The 24482-nt window shown below is 36.9% G+C and overlaps 1 protein-coding gene across 1 annotated transcript; it reads right to left on the bottom strand.

Moving 5' to 3' along the window:
* Positions 1-18801: 18801 nt before the first annotated feature.
* Positions 18802-22142, bottom strand: LOC109173339 (protein SRG1-like). Its single transcript, XM_019322579.1, has 4 exons — positions 21830-22142; positions 20812-21059; positions 19579-19903; positions 18802-19181 (listed from the first exon to the last, which is right to left on the bottom strand). The coding sequence occupies exons 1-4, from the start codon at positions 22064-22066 to the stop codon at positions 18915-18917; spliced, it is 1077 nt and encodes a 358-aa protein (XP_019178124.1). The 5' UTR covers positions 22067-22142; the 3' UTR covers positions 18802-18914.
* Positions 22143-24482: the final 2340 nt, after the last annotated feature.

Genomic DNA, 24482 nt, shown 5'->3' with positions numbered 1-24482 from the left:
AGTTTCAGTATCTAGACTTGTACCCTTCAGATTTTCTTTTGAATTTAATACCAATAATATCAAGTTATTTCGTTATTCTACTTGTGTTGGTACTGGTACATTGTCTAATGGTCTTTTCGTCTTAAATTAAAGAATGATTCAGTTTACAATTCTTTACATGTTCAAAACGACACCAAACGGTGTAGTATTAACGACAATTCCTCAATGTTGTGGCATCGGAGATTAGGTCATATCTCCCTTGAGCGTATTAAAAGGTTGGTAAAGGATGGAGTACTTTCTACTCTAGACTATACTGACTTTGAGACTTGCATTGACTGCATTAAGGGTAAGCAGACAAACAAGTCAAAGAAAGGTGCCAATAGAAGTTCAACGTTGTTGGAAATTATTCATACTGACATACGTTGTCCTGATATGACAATACCTGGTCAGAAATATTTCATCAACTTTATTGATGACCTCTCAAGATTTTCCTATGAAGCACTTAAGACGGCGACGTATATATTAAACCGTGTTCCAACCAAGGTTGTCCATAAGACACCGTTTGAGTTATTCAAAAGTTGGAAACCGAGTTTGCAACATATGCGTGTTTAGGGATGTCCGTCTGAGGTGAGGATATATAACCCACACGAGAAGAAACTTGATCCAAGGGCGATTAGTGCTTTCTTTATTGGATATGCACAGTCCTCTAAGGGTTATAGGTTCTATTGTCCATCTCATACTACTAGGATAGTGGAATCAAAGAATGCTAAATTTCTTGAACATGACTTGATTAGTGGGAGTGATCGGTTTAAGGACCTAGTTCCTTCCTTCGATCATATTGACTCTCAACCTTCTACGTCATCTAGTGGGGTTGTACTTATCCATAGTGCTCCTTTAGTTCCGGCTGCAGATTTACCACCTACTGTTGAGATTCCAGAAACTGTTGAGGATCGACCTTTGGAAGAACCAGTTTAGGACTTACAGCAACCGCCTGAACTAGATTTCGAACCAATGGTTAAACCAACTCAGGATATACAGCAAGATTCTGAGCCGATGCAGACTGAACCAATTCAAGAACTGCCACCAGTTCCTGAAGAGGTAGTTAACCTGCAGCCTGTGCAAGGCGGTGGAGGTCCAACCTTAAGACGGTCTACTCGGATAAGGCGATCAGCAGTTCCTAGTTATTATGTTTCGTATCTACAAGAATCTGACATAGGGGCAGAAAATGATCCTGAAACATTCTCTCGAGCCACAAATTGTGCACAGTCTGACTTATGGTTAGAAGTCATGAGGGATGAAATAAATTCCATAAAAGACAATGGAGTTTGGGATCTTGTAGAGTTGCCTAATGGGGCCAAGGCCGTTTGTTGTAAATGGGTCTTTAAGGCTAAACGAAACTCATTAGGCAACATTGAGAGATACAAGGCCCGGCTTGTTTCCAAGAGATTTACTCAAAAAGAAGGAATCGATTACAAGGAGACATTTTCTCCTGTATCAAAGAAAGATTCACTTCGGGTCATTCTGGCATTAGTTGCACATTTTAATCTTGAGTTGCAACAAATGGATGTGAAAACTACTTTCCTAAATGGTGATCTAGAACAGGAGGTTTATATGAAACAACCTGAAGGTTTCTCTTCTAGGGGTGGTGAGCATTTAGTATGTAAGCTTAAGAAATCCATATACGGTTTAAAACAAGCCTCCCGTCAATGGTATATCAAGTTCGATGGGGTAATTTCTTCATTTGGTTTTGTTGAAAATCCCTCAGATAATTGTATATACCAAAGGTGAGTGGGAGTAAAATTTGCTTCCTTGTTTTATATGTGGATGACATCTTACTTGCCACCAATGATAAGGGGATGTTTCGTGATATGAAACAATTTCTTTCTAAGAACTTTGATATGAAGGATATGGGTGATGCCTCTTATGTTATTGGCATTAAAATTCAGAGAGATAGGTCCCGGGGTATACTGGTTTTATCTAAAAAAACCTATATAAACAAAGTTTTAGAGAGGTTTCATGTGTAAAATTGTTCGTCTAACGTTGCTCCCATAGCTAAGGGGGATAAATTCAGTTTGGACCAATGTCCAAAAAATGGTTTGGAGAAAGAATCCATGGAGAACATCCCTTGTTGGATGTCTTGGATATATTCGAGTCTGTACAAGCTTGGGTTTAGGCAGACGGACAATTGAGATGTTGTCGGTTATTCAGACGCGGACTTCGCTGGCTGTGTTGATTCTCAAAATCAAGGTGCGTCTTTATTATGGCCAGTGGGGCTATCTCATGGAGAAGTGTTAAACAGTCCTTTATAGCTATTTCTACCATGGAAGGCGAGTTCGTTTCCAGTTTCGAGGCAACTTCATAGGGTGTTTGGCTAAAGAATTTTATCTCTAGGCTTAGAATTATGGATTCTATATCTAAGCCATTGAAAGTCTACTGTGACAACTCAGCTGCAGTCTTCCTAGCTAAGACTACAAAAGTGACAGTCGAATTAAGCACATCGACATCAAGTTCTTAGCAATTAGGAAGTGTGTCAAAAATAAAGTTGTATTCTTTGAACACATTAATATTGGGTTGGTGTTAGCAGATCCCTTGACTAAATGCATGCCTTCAGTTAAATTCAAGGATCTGGTTCAAAAAATGGGACTTTCATCTACTTTGTGATTTGTATATACATTCAGTTTCAATAAAATTCTTTGGCATTCAGACATTTTCTCAATTAAGTGTGTACACCTTCATTTGCTTCATATTGATGAGAAAATGTACTTCAGGGACTTGGAATAAACATAAGGTTTATTTCGTTGGGTTTTGTTTCCTAATTAAGTGCTCAATGGCAGTTCGCATTTGATCATAATGGATACTACTCGTGTTAATGAGAACATATCATTATGGTTGGTGTTTTTCTGTTATTGAGTGGTAGTGCTTGCACCAAGTGGGAGAATGTAACGTTTATCCATTACTATTATTATAACATTAGGATAAGTTATCATAATAATCAGTATTTGATATATGGTGCAACACTAATAACCTAATAGCTAGACTACCATTATGATTAGGAGTCTAGTTAAGGTTTAGGAGACCTAAAGACAATCAACCACAATGATGGCCAGTGGTTATATAAGGTCACTAGTCCTCTCACTACTCATACCACATACCTCATACACCATCTAGAGAGAGCTGAGTAAAGTGAGAGACAAAATACTCGTTATCTCTGCAGCAGTCTAGATCGCTCAACCGTATCAAGAACTATGGCTGGAGGTTAGTCGATCCTATTATCACATATTATATGATGCATGTGATATGTTAGTCTAACAGTATGTACGTGTATGTCAGTGTATAAACAATGAAAAAGAGATATAGAAAATAGGCTTCCTTTATTCATGTGTTGTTCTTCTCTATTTCTAGAGAGAGTTGAGAGGGAATGGTATGGAGAGAGAGAGGGGGTAGTGGTGGAGAGAAGGGAAGGAACCCCAAAATGAAGGGTCAAATTCCCTTATATAGGTCAAACCAAGTCGGGTTTGACCTTGACCCGTGGGCCTTGATTCAAACCGTTTGACCCGATCCAAATAGGAACACGGAGCGTACGGAGAGCCTGAACCTGGGGTATATTACCCATCAATTTTTTTGAGTTTCAACAAAATGAAGCAACTTATTATTCATCTACACATGATTATATAGAAAAATTACATTTTCAGTCCCTCAATTGTTCTTTGCTAATCATTTTAGTCTTTAACTTTTTATCATTATAATATATTTCCCTAACTCTTAAAAAAAAAATCAGTTTTAGCCATAAAACAATAAAACTAATGAACTTGTTATAAATATTATTATTATTATGGCCATTATCACAAGACCTTTCATTTGCCTTATATTTATTCCATTATTTATGTTATAGAAAATGAAGGGTTATATGGATGTATATATATACATGTTCAAGGCATAATGAAAGAGAGAACTTGTGTTCTTGAGTTCTACATTCTTGTGTTATATTTTTCTCTCTACTCTTCCATTCCATATTGCAATATTCTTCATACATACAATCGATGCGTTACCGTACAACTATCACGCAAGAACTAACAAGTTGATAGGCCGAAATTACAACACGTTATCAGCACAAATCGCCAACATATTCCTCGGTGAACGGTATGCTCGGACATGTTATAATACATGTTTTTATACTAGGCAAGCATGTTCATAGGTTTCATATAATACATGTTTTTATATGGCACATGTTGATTCTACACCTCTTGATATGATTATGAAATACATGATTGATACGATACATATTGATTCTAAAATTTGAAATATGAATTGCACATACCGGTTCGTATATATATGATTGTGTAAATTCCTGAATATATATTTCCAATTTTATTTTTTATTCTTAAAATTGAAAGAAAAGCATGTGATATATATGTTTGTGTAAATAGATGGGGCTTTTCGTACGAAGATGCAATGTATGTATACATATTATTTTCATTTCGCATACTTTGTATGTTATATAACCTATGATGTAGTGCATTATTATGTTTTTATGATATGTCGTTTGCATGTGATTAGCAATTAGTTTTTGTGCCTGATTAGGCAATGAATGAATGGTTTTTAATTAAGATTGTTAAAGTTTATTTCGTGGAAGCTTAAGAGTGAGTAAGACTTTAAAGCTTAATTGATGACTTGGGAGCATCAATTCGGTGTATTGGAGAATGAAACACCACTCGTTGCCTGTAGCGCGAGTTGATGCTATAAACACGAGTCGATGCTTGCTGCATCAATTCGGTGTTTTCGCACCGATTCGTGCCTTGTTGCTTGTAGCACGAGTTGATGGTATAAACACGAGTCGATGCTTGTTGCATCAATTTGGTGTTTGCCTCACCAATTCGTGTTGCACCATTTCAGTTTTTGTGTATATTCGAAAGATCAATTTGTTTTCTGATTTTATCTTTTGACTTCATCTCGGAAAGTTCATTTTGCATCTAGAAGATGTTAGATTCCTTATTTTGCTATAAACATGTGATATTATGAATGTATATGAGAACATATGATATATGTTTTGTAGATTACGTATTCGATTGTCAAATGTGATTTTATTGAGCTCGCTCATGTCGATAGTAATTATTTCATTTGGGCTTTGGATATTGAAATATATTTGGCATCTAAGAAATCGAGCCAAAATTTTGTTGCTAAGTCACAGAGAACCGATGCCCAGAAGGCACAAGCTCTCATTTTCATATGTCACTACTTGAACTACGATCTTAAAAATGAGTATTTGATTGAAAAAGTCCCTATTGCGTTATGTAAGTCCCTGAAGGACCATTTTGACTAGTAGTCATCTATTGTCCTTCCTCTGACACAATTTGACTAGATTAATCTTAAGTTTTAAGATTATAAGTCAGTAACTGACTATAATTCAGCTCTGCACAAAATAGTCTCAGAAGTGAAACTCTAAACAAGAAGTTTTAGAGAAATATTTAATTGAAAAGACATTGTCAACTTTTCGTGTGAGTAATTTGTACTCCAGCAGTAGTACAAGACAACAAATTATGAGAAGCATCCTAAGGTGATTTTAGCACTTCTTGTGGCTAAGAAACATAACTAGTTGTTGATGAAGAATCAAAGTGCATGTTTGGTTGATTTTGCACAGGTGCCTGAAGCACATAATGTTACCTAGTTGATTAACTTCATACGGGGTTGTGGTCGAGATTATAACCAGTGTGGTATGAGTTTTGAGCTCAGAATAAGAAATAAAGTGATCAAGATATTCAAGGATGACCAAACTTATCGAGGCAAAATCTTAGCCAGAAGCAGATTTGCTAACAATGTGGGTCTGAAGGGCATTTATCCCTACGTGCCGCACACCAAAGCATTTGGTCATCGGAGAATGAACATCATCTTGATGATTCTAGCTAATTTGCCTGAAGCAAATATTGCGATAAATTGTGATAATGAAATGATAAGTTATTGATGAAGAAATGATTAGTGTCATGATAATGTTTGAGTAATTCATGAAAATATATTCATGGACAAAAAGGTTAGCTCATGCCTGAAGCATGACTGACGTATCCGAGAAGTAAACTCATGCTTGAAGCATCCGAGAAGTTAGTTTATGCCTGAAGCACTCGAAAAGTTAATTCATGGCCGCAATAACTTATTTCGTAACCGAGGAGTATATACACTCCAAATGTGTTTTTGAGTGCAAAGTTATTTTTGGAGGCAAATTATTATGAGTGCAAAGTGACCTTACTTTGCTGATTTTTCTTGCTAATTTTACTACTCGAATTGACTATTCAAAAAGTTTACCTCTCTAAGCTTACATCTCTAAGCTTACCTCTATAATCTTGCTTCTCGATTTACTTCTTGAAATTTTACTTTCTGGAACTTTATTTTCCAGAGGAAGTTTACTTCTCAGATTTAATTCTCTTAGTTTGCCTGCTTATTTATATATGGAAATTTTTCTCATGCATGCAACATAACTCTCGTATGCAATTGACTGGCTGCTAATTCAAAATTGAATTATTATTTGTTCCATAAATCTTATATCAATCCCGGAAGGATTGCTATTATCAACAAATTATGATAATCATCTTTTGACTAAAATTTAAGATGTCAACATGACAAATCCCTCTCCGACTATGGCTTAGTGCAATTCTGTGTTGTTTAAGGAGTGGTATACTCCTTTATAAGAATGATCTTTGACTTATGCCATACATGATATGATTGATTTAGATGTTATTGGTTTGGAAGATAGAATGGATCATATCATATCAATTTGCCTGAAGCAAACGAAGGACTAAATTATTTCATATTAGTTTGCCCGAAGCAAATGAGGGAATGAATTATATCATGTGAATTTGCACGAAGCAATTCCCAAACCAGTGAGTGAACTAATGTAAAGTTGAGGATAAGGATTTTTGGGAGATCTTGAAGATATAGTTTATTTGACAAGCTTCACAGCTTCCCTATGATTGTTGTGTGCCCTTGTAATATCAATTGATATGTATGCTTTCATATCTGATTATATTTTTTTTTTCTTGTTGGGGACATCAGTTTTATATGCTATTGTGGTTATCACAATCTGACCTACTGCATATCATAATTTTTTCCCCTAGAACCTAGTACGTGGTATAAAACAAAACATTTCCCATCTGCGTTTTATTCACAGTGTGCAGTCTTTTTCCTATATCACCACCATAGCGTACCATTGTGGGCATGTATATGTTGATTATAAACCTCCGTCTGTTATTTAAATTCTTAGAGCCCATGATAAGGGACCAATATATAATTAGGTACGCTGACTACACACTTTATGAAGATCATTTCACAGCATTAGGGGGAGATAAGATCTCAAATTTTATAGAATGCCGAGAAATTCTATGAATGATTGATCTTCAATATTTAAATCCACGTACTAGGTAGACTGAACTAGAAGTTCAGAAGAAGTAAACTGAACTAGAAGTTCAGTAGATAATTGATCTGCCAATATATATACTCATGAGTGACTAGGTCCTATATATTTTCCCCAACGTGGACCATATATATCTACCAATGCTCCTTGACGCCAGAAGCGTGGAGACATGTTGGTATAATCCGCGGAAAGCTAAATCTAGTAGAAAATGGTGTCATTCTTGAAATCGCTTAAAGAAGTATGTCCTGAAGACATTCGTTCAGAAGGCGAAAACCCCAGTAAAATTTTAGGTGCACCCAAAATCATAATACTGGGGATGCGGAACGACCAGATAAAAATATCTTTGGGAAATGTCTAGAGTCTGGTTGAATTAGAAATTGCCATTATTTTATATATATGGGAGAAATTTATGAAAAATGTTATAGTTGTCGACAACAGAATTGCCTTTACAAATTGTTCTCGTTATATGAGAATCTGGATCCAGAGCTAGGCACCAGTTGTGCCTTGGTATTTTTTTATGTATAACGGAGCAATTAAGGCATGTACAGCTCAGCTCGCTAAAACTGTATTCTCTTTATAACACGTACACCATTTAATGTTAACCCTGTAGGTTACAAATGGGTGTTTGTACGAAAGAGAAATACAAACAATATGGTGGTATAATATAAAGCGAGACTGGTAGCTTAAGGGTTTATGCAGAGACCCTGAATTAATTTTGATCAAATATTCTCTCCCACAACATATGGCATTACGTTCCGTAAATTAACATTATTGGCAGTGAATTATGAATTTAGATATGCAGTTGATGAACGTCATGACTGTAATTTACTGGTCATTAGACGCTAATATTTATTTGTAAATCCCCGATGGATTCAACACATTTGGAATGTGGAAAGTGAAAATCACAACGTGTATCATTAAATTACAAAAGTCTTTGTAAGAATTGAATATTATTGACTGAGTGTTTTTCCTCCTGAAGAAAGAATGCATATTGAATGATTGAGTTGACTGTGTCTTTTTTCTCCCGAAGAAGGAATATGCAAATATGTACCATTATGTGTTCGTTAAAGAATTGCTAATGGAGTTATTTGTTTATTATCATAGTCGATATTAATGGTTTAAATATCATTGAACACATAGAGAGTTTGGTGATATCAGTTCATGCCGAAAGACGGAGTTTTTGAAATAAAAGACTTGGAAATCCAAGTATTGTCTCAACCTGAAGATCGAGTTTCTCCTTGAAGAAGTGTTATACACCAGTTAGCCTACTTGAAAAACGTCATGAAGATGTTTTATATGGATAAGTATTATTTACGTATCACACAAACGGTTATCCAATAATCTCTTGAAGTAGATCAAAGACCATTTAGACTCGAAGATGATAATGAGGATATTTAGGGACTGGAAGTCCATTACTTCATTCCTATTGGAGCACTATTATTGAACTAGAAGTTCCATAATCGCATCAGGCCTGATATTGAATTCGCGATGAAATTGCTAGCAACATTTAGTGCTTCACCCTACAATGAAAATTGGAATGGTATTTAACATATCCTTCAGCACCTTCGATGTACAAAGATTTTGACATTTATGTGAGAAACCAATATGTGATTTTGATGGGCTACTTGGGCAATGGCTCTTTTATTTGATCCCTATGATGCCAAGTCCAAAACTGGTTATGTTATATTTTTACCCCCAATGTCCCATATGAGGACAAATAAGATTGTGTTGCACAAGCAAGTAATAGGTTGGTTAAGAAGAACCTTATAAAACATATTGCACCTAAGTCCTTCTACACACATGAACTCTAGAAGAGTGGTAAAATTATTATTGAAAAAGTTTACCCCAGTGAACAATCTTGCAGATATGTTCACTAAGTCTCTGCCTAAAATTGGGATGCATAGGCTTAGAATATTGTTATCTTCAGGGGGAGCGACAACCTCTAGCTACACTGGAATGGACAATCTAGAAGGTCTTTTGAAATCCTGAATATTATGCTACGAAAGCATTTGGTTGTACTCTTTTTTCTTTAGCTAAGTTTTTCCCCACGGGGTTTTCTTAGGCTAAGGTTTTTAATGAGGCAATCGATGTTGGTGCACTTGAGTGGATAGTCCTGAAGACCCTTAGAATCTTGAAGATTATGCCCGGAAGGCTTATGGTCGTACTCTTTTCCTTAGCTAAGTTTTTTCCTACTGGGTTTTCTTAGGCTAAGGTTTTTAATGAGGCAACCGGTGCAACACATTGTTTGACATACTTCGTGTACTCTTTTCCTCGTCTAGGTTTTTTCCACTGGGTTTTCCTAGCGAGGTTTTTAACGAGGCATGAGTATAGTTTGATAATGGCCAAGGGGGAGTGTTATAAATATTATTATTTTTATGGCCATTATCACAAGACCTTTCATTTGCCTTATATTTATTCCATTATTTATGTTATAGAAAATGAAGGGTTATATGGATGTATATATATATACATGTTCAAGGCATAATGAAAGAGAGAACTTGTGTTCTTAAGTTCTACATTCTTGTGTTATATTTTTCTCTCTACTCTTCCATTCCATATTGCAATATTCTTCATACATACAATCGATGCGTTACCGTACAACTATCACGCGAGAACTAACAAGTTGATAGGCCGAAATTACAACAGAACTCTAATAAAATTTTATTTTTTTATTTTAGTCTTTAACTTTTTATCATTATAATATATTTCCCTAACTCTTAAAAAAAAAATCAGTTTTAGCCATAAAACAATAAAATTAATGAACTCTAATAAAATTTTATTTTTTTTGAATACTACTAGCTCCATTGAGGCTCGAACTTACAACCTTCCAAATGGAAGTTCAACCCGATTACCATTAGACCACATAGTCCTGGTAATAAAATTGTATTTAGTACATAGTGATTTAGTAGTTTTAAATGTTTCTTTTTAAATTATAATCTTTTTTAGCGTTGATTTTTCATTGGTAAATAAAAAAAATTTGATTTAACAGGATTTTGTAGGGAAAATAGGGATAATGTACCACAATTGAAGATGACAAATTTAAGGAAGAAGGTTATCAATTATATATTTTGCAGATGAAATACTAAAAAAGAAAAAGTCATAAAGAATAAATGCAATAAAATTATAAAATACCTATTTACTAAATAAAATTTTAATAGAGTTTAATAGTTTTGTTCCGCTAAAGTTAAAATTGCAACTTTTTTTGAAGAGTTAGGTTAGTATATTGCAACAGTAAAAGTTATAGAACAAAACAACTATCATGGAACAATCAAGAGACTAAAAATGCATTTTTGCAATTATATATTTGATATGGCATGTAACTTGTTGAATGTTGACTACGATTGATTAGGATATCAATTACTTAATGGGTGTGTTTGGTTCGCATAAGGTAATCAAAATCGGAGTGGGAATTAAATACTTGGTAATGGTGTGAGTTTTGGTGAAAATATTTTGCATGTTTGGTAGTAGGGTGAAATTGGATGATTGTCAATATTTTTTTTTTATTACTTGGATGGGGAACACCTAAATATACAAAAGAAGTCAAGATGCATTATGATGGATAACATATTAGGCCTGGGCCATATGGACCGGCCCAAGAAAAGCAACTGGATTTTGGAGGCCCAAGAAGAGCGTACAGGACAAAACAACCCAAGAGTTTATCAAGGATTAGGCATGTTATTTCCAATATAATTAGAATTGGACTCATTATTTCTAGTATAATAGAATTATGTCTTATTATGTAACTAAGACTCTCAATATGAGGCAGTGTAGAATTCTTACTCTTTGTAGGGCTCTAGGCCCAAAATATGTATAAATAGACCTCTCAAACAGAGGAGAGGGGACAACTTTCTCTATTCACGAGCAATACTCTTCAATACAAAGTTCCTATATTTTCTCCATATATTTCTCCTATATTTTTCCCATATTCTCGTTATTCTAACGGTAGTGTTGGCCTGCCGTTGACTGTCCAAAAGTCATAAAACCAACATTGGTGCCGTCCATGGGGATCGATACGAAAAGTTTACTTTCGTCCCTCAAACCTAAAACACACGATCAAAACCCTAATCATGGGGAGCACTCGCCATAACACCCGCACTGGCTGGTCCATTCGGGATCTGCGAGAAACCCTATAGGCCTAGCATTCGCATGGTGTCCGGTCGGTCAGTGCCCCCAAGGGAAGGTATCAACCTAGAAAATCCTCGAGAAGAGAGGACAATTCATCCGAGCACACGCTCACCGGTCGCTGGTGTCTCACAGACCCAACCGGTTGAACTTCCTCCCACTGTAATGGAGGCTGCTGAGCACCTCCTGGGAGTCTTGCAACGTGACTGCATACTGAGAGGCGAGTCCCCACTGGACCCCCCTCGTCAATATCATTCAGACAGAGCAAACAACAAGGACATACCACTTGAGAGAATGCAGGAATCACCCAGAGAACTTCACCACACGGTCTCAATCCGTGATCGCCTAGGAATTTCGAGCCAACAACCCCCCACCGGACCACCAGGACAAGAGAATCTAACGGTTAAACGACCGCGACGGAAAACAAGACTCAACCCCCAACGGCGAGCGAGGGTTGCTCAGATGGCATGCCCCCGCGCGCGAGAATCGCAAGGCGTGGAGCGCAATAGAGAAAGCTCTCCAAATGGCCTGGTAGAAAGTTGGGGCGAGACCCCCGACGTCCAGATGGAAACCGAGGGTAGAAAGGACCGACCGACCACTCGGTCTCCGCTGCCCACCAACCCATTCTCCATAGAAATCCAAGAATATCACACATCAAAAGACTTTGAATGCCAGGCGATGCCCGCATTCGATGGGACAGGCGACCCCGATGACCACTTGAACAACTTTCGAACAAGGATGAAGATAATAAGGGCAGGAGATCCTATGTGCTGCCACACCTTTTTCACGACACTAAGTGGAACAGCGCAACATTGGTTCATGTCACTGCCACCCCAATCTATCAATTGTTTCGAGACCCTGACAAAGCAGTTTTTAACACACTTTGCAGGAAACATAAGAAACAAAAAATACTTCATGGCCTTAACTTCAATACAACAGCAAAAGTCAGAGACATTGGAAGAATTTCTAAAGCGTTGGCAAGAACAAGTGCAGAAAGTAAATAATTTGGACGATCGAACAGCCCTAACATTGTTCATGGAATCATTAAGGTCTGTGGATCTACTCACTAGCCTGCGAAAGGAAAGACCCGAGACCTACGCTCAGGCCATCCAGTTGGCCCATGAATACGCAAAAGTAGAGGAAGCTTTGCGGCAGAAAAGGAAGCGGAAGGAAAAATGGCCTTGCGAGGATATAAAAACACGTTTAGATGATCAATCGTCAGAAAAGAAAAATAAACCAAGTGTTCACAAGGAGCACATTAACCACCGTTACGGAGAGGTCCCTGCACTAGGGTCACGACCAACGTACAAGGTAAAATTACCCCGCCATACATCAACCACGAGCCTACCACTACCACCCCTCTCACAGCCAATCAATCAATCATTGTATATGCAACCGCCCGCAACAGGACCTAAATATTGTCGTTACCATCGGAAGACAGGACACATCACCGAAGAATGCACCACTCTGCAGAAGGAGATTGGAAACCTCATTTATAGAGGAAGACATGTCACTCGCCCCAACCAGTGGTCATGGCAACCCATGCCACTATTCGGGGATCCCATCCGTAAAAAGAGACCTGCCACTCACTCCAACCAGTGGTCGCGGAAACCCACACAGCCAGTCGGGGAAACCATCTATAGAGGGAGACCAGCCACTCGCTCCAACCAGTGGTCCCGGCAACCCACGCAACCAGCCAAGGATCCCATCCATAGAGGGAGACTGGCCACTTGCCCCAACCAGTGGCCACGGAAATCCACGCAACTAGATGGGCACACTATCCCTATTGAACAAAAAACAGAACCCTCGCCGGAAAGTCCCAGTTGGGGAGACGACGACTGCGAGGAACAGGAAGACCGAAATTGGAAACACAAGCCCATAATCCGCTAGAAAAGCAAGACCTACGAATCCAAACCAAGAAGACACATTCGAAAATCAGGGCGGTTCAAGAAACACTATCAATGGCTGTGAAAATAATCTCGCATAGTTAGTTACTATGTACAATAGACTATCATATTATAGTATCATAATAAAGTCATCAGTTCGATCTGAACATATACCACGCCTACCCTTTACATGAAGTAAATGCATTCAAAAGCCACAACAAGGAGAAAAGATTGTTGGTCACTCGCACCCCGGTAGTCCTGCCACTCTCTAGGACAGGTACCACAAAAAGACAATAGGATGAGCGTCACATGACAATGACCTCTAATATACATAAAAATCACCGGAGTAAACAACCAAACTAATAGAGACAACCTACTTACAACATCAACAAACCGCCTCAAATGCAATCTGAATTCTGGCAGTTAGTTTGGACAAACTACGCGGCTCGACCGGTCACCTCAACTGGTCATCCAGACCAGTCCTCCTGACTAGTCATCCCACCACCCAGTGGTCAACAGACCTTCCCACCACTTGGTGGTCGACGGACCTTCCCACCTCTCAATGGTCGACTCGCCTTCCCACCACTCAATAGTCGGCGGACCATCCCACCTCCAAGTGGTCGACTCCTCTTCCCACCCCTCAGTGGTCGACGAACCTTCTCACCTCTCAGTGGTCGGCTGGTCATCCCACCACCCAGTGGTCAACAGACCTTCCCACCACTCGGTGGTCAACGGACCTTCCCACCTCTCAATGGTTGATTCGCCTTCCCACCACTCGGTAGTCGACAGACTTCCCACCCCTCAGTGGTCGTCACGCATGGAGTAGTAATCAGATCATAGTGAAACAAATGCATATAACTACCGGAGTAAAGAACCTGGCAATATCAGATAACGGGGAATCTAAAAGATAACGGGGAGTTACGGCTGAAGGGTTTAGTGTAGAGTCTAGGGGTTATAGGAGAGAAGTCTAGTCAGTATAAAGTCTAGGACAGAGTCTAGGAGACAGCAGGGTATATAGCATGATCGTCAGGAAGTGGTCAAATGGAGTATGGGATATCATAATCTGAGAACAGGAGACGTTCTCAGAAATATTTGGTAGATGAGCATACTGCTGAGAACGGGAGACGTTCTTAGAAATATTTGGCGGATGAGCATACTGGTTAAGAACGGGCGAGTCTCAAACATATTTGGCGGATGAGCATACTGGCTAAGAACGGGAGACGTTCTCAACAATATTTGGCGGATGAGCATACTGGCTAAGAACGGGAGACATTCTCAACAATATTTGGCGGATGAGCATACTGGCTGAGAACGGGAGACGTTCTCAGAAATATTTGGCGAATGAGCATACTAGCTAAGAACGGGCGACGTTCTTAGAAATATTTGGCGGATGCGCATACTGATTGAGAACAGGAGACGTTCTCAACAATATTTGGCGGATGAGATACTGGCTGAGAACGGGAGACGTTCTCAAAAGCCAATGACGGAGTGGCATACTGACAGAGAACGGGTGACGTTCTCAAAAAGCATTCGGCGATTGGGCATAACTGGTAGAGAATGGGCGACGTTCTCAAAACTCTTTTGGGCGTATTGACTAAGAACGGGAGACGTTCTCAAAAATCTTTGGAGGTTGGGCATACTAGCTGAGAACGGGAGATGTTCTCAAAAAAAATCTTTGGCAGATGGGCATACTAGCTGAGAATGGGAGACGTTCTCAAAAATATTTGGCGAACGGGCATACTTGTTGCGAATGGGCAACGTTCTCAAAAATTGTTGGCGGATGGGAGTATGGACATACCGACTAAGTACGAGCGATGTTCTCAAAATATTTGTTAGATGGACATATTGGATGAATGAGGTGAACTTGAGAACTAGATACGTTCTCAAACATATTTGGCGGATGGGCATACTAGATGGATGGAATTGAACTGGATAAAGCTGGAAATAACATACACAAAACAAAGGAGCATAAAAGGAACAGGAAGGCAAAACAAGCAGGATAGAGATTGCCATTACAAAATCTAGTTGTACAAACAAAAAAAAAAATTTGCTACATATCAGGATCACAACTGGAAGCATTCCCTTGCTCGGCCCCATCCTGGCAACCACTATCATCAGCTCTTGGCCTTATATTATCCAACTGTCCAAAAGATACGTCAACATTAGAAAGATCAGCTAGCATCTGAAGATCGACGGTCGTGTCCAGATAATCATGATCTAGAAGAATCTCTCACTGATCACTCAAGCACTGCGATAGTCCAGGACCTGGAAAAAGAACGGTCAGGAATAAGTTGTGACCTAGACAGATGAATAAATTACACCGGGCATAGTAGCAAAAAAAAAAAAAAAAAAAAAAAGAGAGAGAGAGGGGCAGAAAAACCACCTTCAAAAAAAAAACAAGAGAGAGAATATAATGGATGTTATGTTTACAGCAGTCCAACCGTAAAAATGGCTAGGTCAGTTGCAGGGACCGACCGACCAGCGACCAGCCAGGAGGGCTGACTGGTCGGTCACGGCGACCAACCGACCAGCCAGGAGGGCTGACCGGCCGTCTTTGCGGTCACCCAAAAAAAAAAAAAAAAAAAAAAAAAAAAAGATGCAGACAGCAAGCCAGTAACAACAAAAGGAAAAGCAAGCAAACTCACCTGTAAGCAGTGGCAGTCTAAGACGTTCAGCAGAAAAACAAAATGAAAGGAGAGAGCAAAACCAAGAAGAAGAGTGTACAGAGAGAGAAAGGAGAGAAATAGAGTAGAGAGAGAAAGCAAAGAGAGAAATGAAGAGACGGAAGGGGTATCTATAAATAAAAATAAAAAAAAAAAGTTATTGAATCAAGGGAAGCAAGAAAAATGATGAGAAGCAAAAAGAAGAAGGAAGACAAGTCGTGACTCAAGAACGAGTAATGTTACTCACAACTCGTGAGCCGAAGAAAAGGGAAAACCAACAGATGCGTGCATTCATGGGTTCAACGTAGCTTGTCCAGAAGCAAACAGACATTTCAATTCTATACTGGAAAATTAAAGAAAAAAAAAAAAAAAAAAAAAAAAAAGTTGGAAACCAGAAATGAAGTAAAGCAAACGAGCAAAATAAAAACTTACCCACAGCTGTGATTATGGAACGACGACTGAGAGGAGAAGTCAAAGCAACAGAAGGAGGGATTAAGAAAGAAAAAGTAGAAAGAGACAGTAATAAGAGCATCCACATCAATTGGGAAGAATGAGGGGATAATGTAAGAGTGATTAGGAAAGAGAATGTGGGAGGGGAGAGAAAAAAAGAAAAAAAGAAAAAAAAATAATAGAAAACTGATTTTTTTTAAAAAAAAATAAATAAATAAAGCTTTGTCAGGCGCGCTGACAGCGCTGTCAGCGCGCCTGACGCGCCACACGGGCGCGTGTAGTGCACGCGCCCGTGTGGCACTTAGCTGTGCGCAAACGCTCACAGCATGTGTTGTTGTTTTTTTTTTTTTTTTTTCTGACATTATTTTGTGTTTTGCAGGACAATTATCTCCTCAAATAATTCCACTCCACATTTGCTATTAACCCCACCCAACATAATTGTTATGACATTATCCCCATATTATCCACTAGTGTGGATGCTCTAAGAGGAATGAAGAAGGTGAAAGGCTATTTAAAAAGAAAAGAAAAGAATAAGAGGATACACCAGAGAAACCTCTCCGGCGTCAACTTTTGGTGATTTCTAATACCTGACATGCAAAGACATGGTTTAAGGAAATAATAGACTAATATAGGTCTTTGACTTTTCCTTGTCTAGCATCAATCTCCCCTTTTGAAAAATGGCCATATGGACATGTACATGCAGTAATATGTGTAGTGAGTAAACCCATATGTATATATACATCAGCAAGGGCTCAAAAAAAAAATTAAATAAAAAAATGATAAACAAATAAACAAAGCTGACATTATACGAAGAAGCCAGAAGCAACAGGCATGCGAACCTTTTAAACATACCCTTTTCATATTATTATTATTATTATTATTATTATTATTATTATTATTATTATTGTTGTTGTTGTTGTTGTTATTGTTGTTATTGTTGTTGTTATTATTATTATTATTATTGTTATTATTGTTATTGTTGTTATTGTTATTATTGTTATTATTGTTATTATTGTTATTATTATTATTATTATTATTATTATTATTATTATTATTAGTAGTAACAGATCAGCGAATATCTCGAGATACTTTCCTAAGATATCGACTTTGCGAAATCTTAAGAAAGTGGGAGACTGGATGATGGATATATAACATACTAGGCCTGGGCTATATGGACCGGCCCAAGAAAAGCAACTGGATTTTGGAGGCCCAAGAAGAGCGTACAGGACAAAACAACCCAAGAGTTTATCAAAGGATTAGGCCTGTTATTTCCAATATAATTAGAATTGGACTCATTATTTCTAGTATAATAGAATTAGGTCTTATTATGTAACTAAGACTCTCAATATGAGGCAGTGTAGAATTCTTACTCTTTGTAGGGCTCTAGGCCCAAAATATGTATAAATAGACCTCTCAAACAGAGGAGAGGGGACAACTTTCTCTATTCATGAGCAATACTCTTCAATACAAAGTTCCTATATTTTCTCCATATATTTCTCCTATATTTTTCCCATATTCTCATTATTCTAACGGTAGTGTTGGCCTGCCGTTGACTGTCCAAAAGTCATAAAATCAACACATTATTTACAAAACACCATGAAAGGATGCCTGCTAAGTCATCCTCCAGAAGGCCCAGAACTTCGTCCCGTGAGCAGCCAGGATATGAATGCCGTTAGTGAGCTGGGCAAGATCTGCAAGGGAGTCTGCCACTTGGTTCTGTTCACGGTTAATTGCAACTACACACCACACCTCAAAGAAACACAGTTTTTTCTTGCAGGCTTCTAATATATTGTGGGCAGCAATGAATAATGGAGATCTGGAATCATTGATGTAGCTGACGATATATATCACTGGCATCGCTTTCAATAGTCACCTTCCTAAAACCCATGAATGCGGCAAGTTGGATGCCCTTTAATAGCGCCCAGGCTTCAGCTTCTAGCGGAGAGTAATTTCCTATGCCATACATGAAACCTTGTTTCAACTGCCAGTGCTATCCCGAATTACCCTGCTACAGCTTGCTCTATAAGAGTTGAGGCTGACTGAACCATCAACATTGACTTTAACATGATGTTTGGTTATGCATGATCATATAATGGGAATAATGATTTTAAAAATACAAAAATAAAAAATTAAAGACAATTGATCATAATATAATGACATCGAAAGCATCAATATGATAACAAATTTATAATAAAAATCTAAAAACACTAATCCAAACTTAAAAATTAAATTATAGATAAAACATAACCATTTTTAATTAAGAAATAAACTTTTTAATTGAAGGGATAAACAGATCTCATAGTTGTGTCCAGCACTTTAATTGTAGCCAGTCAAGTGTCCAGCAGCTTTAATTTAGAGAATATGGTAGTCTAGTACAGCAGCTCATGCTTAATTTATTGACTTTCCATCACATCATTAACTGTCAGGACTTTCTTCCATTTCAATCCTCATAACATCAATGTATGCTTTACGCTCAAGCCGACCAGCAAATAAGCCTTTGAGATAATCTTCAACGCCTACTGTTCTGAACATTGCTGGGTTCTGTGGTGTGATCAAAGTGGGGGCAGGACCCAATTCTGTGTCAAGTCTGGGATTAAAAAATGTTGCGATGGATAGCCTTTCCTCTTCCGAGTTTACTACTGCTCGATGCTCAGGACTGTGGTAAGTCCCATTACTCAGTATCTGCAAAGCAAATAATTATTGCAAGAAAATTTTCATTACTACTGTTTTGGACTCTTGCAAGAAATTAAGGGAATGTTTGGTAAATAACTGTTAGCGGATTGGGTTAGTGGCTTTGAGCAATTGATAACATTAATTGATTATAAAAAGATGTTTGATAAATTAGCTGTTAGTAGATAGCTGATTATATACAAATTAACTTTCTCAAAAAATTAGTTGAAAAAACTGTTTTATGTATCTTTTTTAAATTTTAGTATTTTAAAGCAATAAGTTATTATAAAAAGTTAATTAATCAAATACGTTTTTTAACCAAGTTAAACCAGTAATCAAATAAATCAAAATTGAATGATATGATAAATACGCTAATTATTTTACCAAATAGGACCTAAGTTTCAATTACCTCTATCATATCCCCAATATTGACGATAAAGGCATCTGGGAGAGGTTTAACAGGAACCCACATGCCATCTTTCTTGACCTGGAGACCTTCGGTTTCATTGAGTTGGAGCACGATTGTAAGCCCGGTAGCATCTGAGTGAGGATAAAGTCCTATGACTTTGTCTGGTTGGGGACAACGAGGATAGTGATTCATCCTCATAGCCTGCAACCCTTCATTGAACAATCCTCTTACGTGTTCCTGCTCAATCCCCACAGCTTTTGCTAAATAATCAATGAGCGTCATGGCCAGATTTCTCAATTCCTCTGCGTACATTTCCACTGTTTCTCTGCGTGTAATTAACCAACAACTCATCGTTTCTATTAGAATCAAATATTTACCAGTATGCCAAAAGTTGTAGTTAGTAGAGAAGGGGGCAAATGGTTGAAATAGGAGGAAAACAAAAGGCAATGACAAAAATAAGAAGGTTTTTAAAAAATGTATAAATTTTAGGAAAAACTCATTTGGGATATGCGTTTCTGACAAAAAATGCAAGTCGCATATGTATTTCTCAAAAATTCAAAATGAACTTTTTTTTTCTCGCTAAAATACGAGAAACACATATGGGACCCACATGTGTTTCTCAATCATAGCTGTTTCTCGTATTATACAAGAAACGCATGCCGTTTCTTGTATTTTAGCGAAAAAAATTCATTTTGAATTTTTAAAAAACTCATTTGCGACTTGCGTTTCTGACAAGAAACACATGTCCCAAATGAGTCTTTCCCAATATTATACATTTTAAAAAGCTTCCTATTTTTGTCATGATCTATTGAAAATTGCACATTTCAGTCATTGATCCGTAGTGAAGGCCCCGTGAACTAGCCTTGATATATCACTTGTTTAAATTAAGCACTTAGCACTACGCCAATAGTTGTGGCTAGTCGCAAAGTTCTTGTGACTTGACTTTGATAGAACTATAAGCATTTACCATTACGCCAAAAACTATATATAGCTGGTAGTAAAGGCACAATTTTATTTCCTTATAAATAAGTCGCCATCACATTTTCGAAATGTTAGGTGCTAGACTTGGCCTTTTAAACTCTTTACCGACCTCCGCCCAATAATCTTTAGCCACTGGGTGTTAGACTTGACTTATACCGGCCTCTGCCCAACACTTTCAAATATGGTCTATCAGATTAGCCTAATAATTAAAAGATTCAAGAGATAGATGAAAGCTAAGTAAGAGGGGAACACCTGAACGGCAAAGGGAGATTTGGGAATAAATCTGGTTTCCTTAAATATGTTGGGAGAGTGATAATATAAAACAAATCACACCAGTCAAGTTTTTGCTCCTGAGAATGCACAAATGCAGATCCGAAGCCTTGAAGTTCTCCTGGCTCTTGCCAAAACTTCTTCTTCTCTTCCATCGGGAGATGGAAGAAATCTTTTGTTTCAGTTTTCACTTTTTCGACCAATGATGAACTCACTCCATGATTTATTAGCTGCAGCACAAATTCTTACACTAATTTCTTGTTGATATCATTGTTGCAAATATTTATGTTCCAACTTATATATTCTTTTATAAATATTTAAAAGTAATTATTTTTAGCACTAATATATTACATTAATATGTCCAAAATAAATAATTACAATCACATCAAGTGTTCAAATCTCATTAGGAACAAAGTTTTAATTATTTATTTTGGACATACAAATTTAATATGTTGGTGATAAAAATAATTAATTTTAAATATTTATAAAGTAATACGTAGTATATGAGTAGGATTATAAATATCATGATGTGACAATATAATTATGATGTCAGCGCCATGTAACATAAGTTAACGGTAATATTACCACGGTTAACTATTGTCCTTAATTGCACCACTTTTTAAAGTACAGGGACTAAATTGAACAAAATAAAAATATAAGGACTAAATTAAATAAAATACTATAATATAGGGATCTCATAGGTACTTTGACCTATAAATGTTATGGATGGCAATGGTAAATTGGACATTTCATAATTAAGGCCAATCAAGTAACCAAACACTTTACTCTTCTCAACTTTTCAAATTTCGACTTATTGTACCAATAAGCTAATGCAATAGGCCATTATAGTATAATGATTATACCGATTATACCAAACTTATTGGCCAGTCATATCAGCCAAAATTAGCTTATGAGCTATGTTACTAAACACAGACCTAACCTATTTTCAAAAGTATGATATTGAAACTAAAGGAGAGTAAATAATCAACAGTACACATACCTGAAAAAAACCCCATTCTTTGCTTGCAATATCCATCTTCTTAAGCTCCTCGCTTTCTCCTTTAAGCAATTTAGCCATGTTGATCACTGGAATTTCTTTCACAGCGAGTGACAGAGGCTCCAGATCTTCACGAACGTAGCGTGTTGGGATGATTATTTCTGGCGATTCTTTGGCCAGTTCTTGAACACAAGGTACCGGCAAAGAACTCCCAAATTTAGGTGATATATTTCTCTCCATGAAATGATCGAAGCCCAGCTTAAACTTAGCAGAATATACTTGGTTGCCTTTTCAAACAAAATTGTTCCAATATGGTAATATATATTATTGATGGGAGTTGTTATACCATGGACCAGGGTCCACTTTGCAAGGTAAATCTTGGTCCTAAACGACGTATAAATTGTGTATTTTTAGTATTAAAATTATAAACGTTCAAAATATAATTAAATAGTGTTTCTAAGTCAAAATATATAACAGATGTAGAAGGAAAGTTGTAAATACAATACAGTGTCATCAAATCCTAATATATTAATATTGTGTGACTGCATATTTGAAAGGAACTTGTGAATACAAAACAAGGTAATCAATTATATATATATATATATATATATATATATATATATATATATATATATATATATATGTTAACATTATGTGTTCGTAGTATACAAATTGTGAATTTTTAAAAGGTAAATTGTGAATATCTGGACTCGGATCTATCTTGCAAGGTGGACCCGAGTCCACATAATTATTTGCAATTGATGGGTTAAAAGGCTGAAAGCATACTTTATGCTGGATAGTTAAATAATTAGTTCACACTCATGAATAGTTAAATAATTAGTTCACACTCATGAATACTTAAATAATTAGTTCACACAATGGTCCATGCATCAAAACGATCGTTTCTTTTAGTGAAAGAAATGTCACCCGTTCTGCAAAAAGCAACCCTGTTTGTATAATATATTCAGTTTCATTTTATATACACTTCAGTTTCATTTCAACACAACTACAGTTTATTTCTATAGAACTACAATTTCATTCGACATTATACACTCAAATATGTGAAACTGTTATTTCGTTTCATTTTATATACACTATAGTTTCATTACAGCACAACTACATTATCATTTCGATATAACTACAGTTTCATTGCACAATATACACTCAAATATGTGAAATGTTATTCAGTTTCATTTTATATACGACACTACAATTTTATTTCAACACAACTACGATATCATTTTGATATAACTATAGTTTCGCTGGACAATATACACTCAAATATGTGAAATTGTTATTCAGTTTCATTTGCTATACACTATAGTTTTAATTTCAACACAACTACGGTTTCATTTCAATTCAATTGCAGTTTCATTTGATAATATAAAAATAATACGTGAGGCAGTGTCATTTTAAATATATTGTAGTTTCATTTGATAATTAACACATCAAGAATACGCACTCCGTTAAGCTGTAACGATTGTCGTTTCTTTACTTAAAGAAACGGCGCCGTTTTTGGACCATGGTCCACGATATAATTGCTGGCATGCGGGTGGGGTTTTTCATATGTATTGTACTTTTTTTTTGAATGCTACTGGTTCTATTACATTGTAGTATCTGTTCATATGGATTGTACTTATTACCCTCATTAGTAACTTTCAACATCTAATATTATATTTTTATTGTGCATAAAGATCTTTTTTTTTTTTTTTTAATTTCTATGAGAAATGAATAACTACTATTATTAATAAAAGGAATAAGGGTCAAATAAGCCATCCAACTGCACAACAAATTACAATTAGGCCACTAAACTCAAAAAAACAACAATTGGGTCCCTGAACAACACAAATTCTTGCAATTTAATTTAAAGTGACCTGTTTACCTTTTAATATGATGATGTGTCGGTTTCTTTATTTTAAAATAATTTTAAACTTTTTTGTTTAATAATTTTTAATTAAATAACTATTTCAAAAAATAAAAATAAAAATTGTCGGAGACCCCTTCGTCCCCGGCTAGCCATGGAGAATCTTTTGTCTCCATGGCTGTCCCCTTCGTCTCCGGCTCCGTCCAGCCACGGAGATGAAGGGTTCTCCATGGGATCCCTTCGTCTCCATGGCTGGACGAAGGGCTTCGTCTCCGTCCCCTTCGTCCAACCATCAAGACGAAGGGATCCCATGGAGAACCAATCGTCTCCATGGTTGGACGGAGCCGGAGACGAAGGGTCCCTTCGCCTCCATGGCTGGACGGAGCCGGAGACGAAGGGTCTCCGGTTTTTTTTTTTTTTTTTTTTTTTTTTTTTTTTTTTTTTTTTTTAATTTTAAAATATTTATTTAATTAAAAATTATTAAACAAAAAATTTTAAAATTATTTTAAAATAAAGAAAGCGACACATCATCATATTAAAAGGTAAACAAGTCACTTTAGATTAAATTGCAAGAATTTGTGTTGTTCAGGGACCCAATTGTTGTTTTTTTGAGTTTAGTGACCTAATTGTAGTTTGGTGTGTAGTTGAATGGCCTATTTGACCCTTATTCCTTAATAAAATGAGATATTTGTGTTGTTGTTCGTTAATTCTCCTCTGCTAGCAAATTAAATAAATAAATAAACATCTTGCACTCATAATCATCACTCTAACAAATTTAAAAAGTAAAAAATA

This window comes from Ipomoea nil, unplaced genomic scaffold, assembly GCF_001879475.1.
Source record: "Ipomoea nil cultivar Tokyo-kokei standard unplaced genomic scaffold, Asagao_1.1 scaffold0480, whole genome shotgun sequence".
In the NCBI taxonomy this organism is placed as follows: domain Eukaryota; kingdom Viridiplantae; phylum Streptophyta; class Magnoliopsida; order Solanales; family Convolvulaceae; genus Ipomoea; species Ipomoea nil.
Note: the sequence above shows the minus strand (reverse complement) of the source record. Positions and strands in the feature narration are given on the sequence as shown.

What these genes read in the sequence shown, in the direction of transcription:
- LOC109173339 (XM_019322579.1), bottom strand. Translation starts at nt 22,066, where the DNA reads ATGGAGAGAAATATATCACCTAAATTTGGGAGTTCTTTGCCGGTACCT. An exon ending in AAGAATGGGGTTTTTTTCAG is followed by an intron (nt 21,060 to 21,829) that starts GTATGTGTACTG and finishes TTTGTGCTGCAG; the next exon opens with CTAATAAATCATGGAGTGAG. An exon ending in ATATTGGGGATATGATAGAG is followed by an intron (nt 19,182 to 19,578) that starts GTAATTGAAACT and finishes TTTGCTTTGCAG; the next exon opens with ATACTGAGTAATGGGACTTA.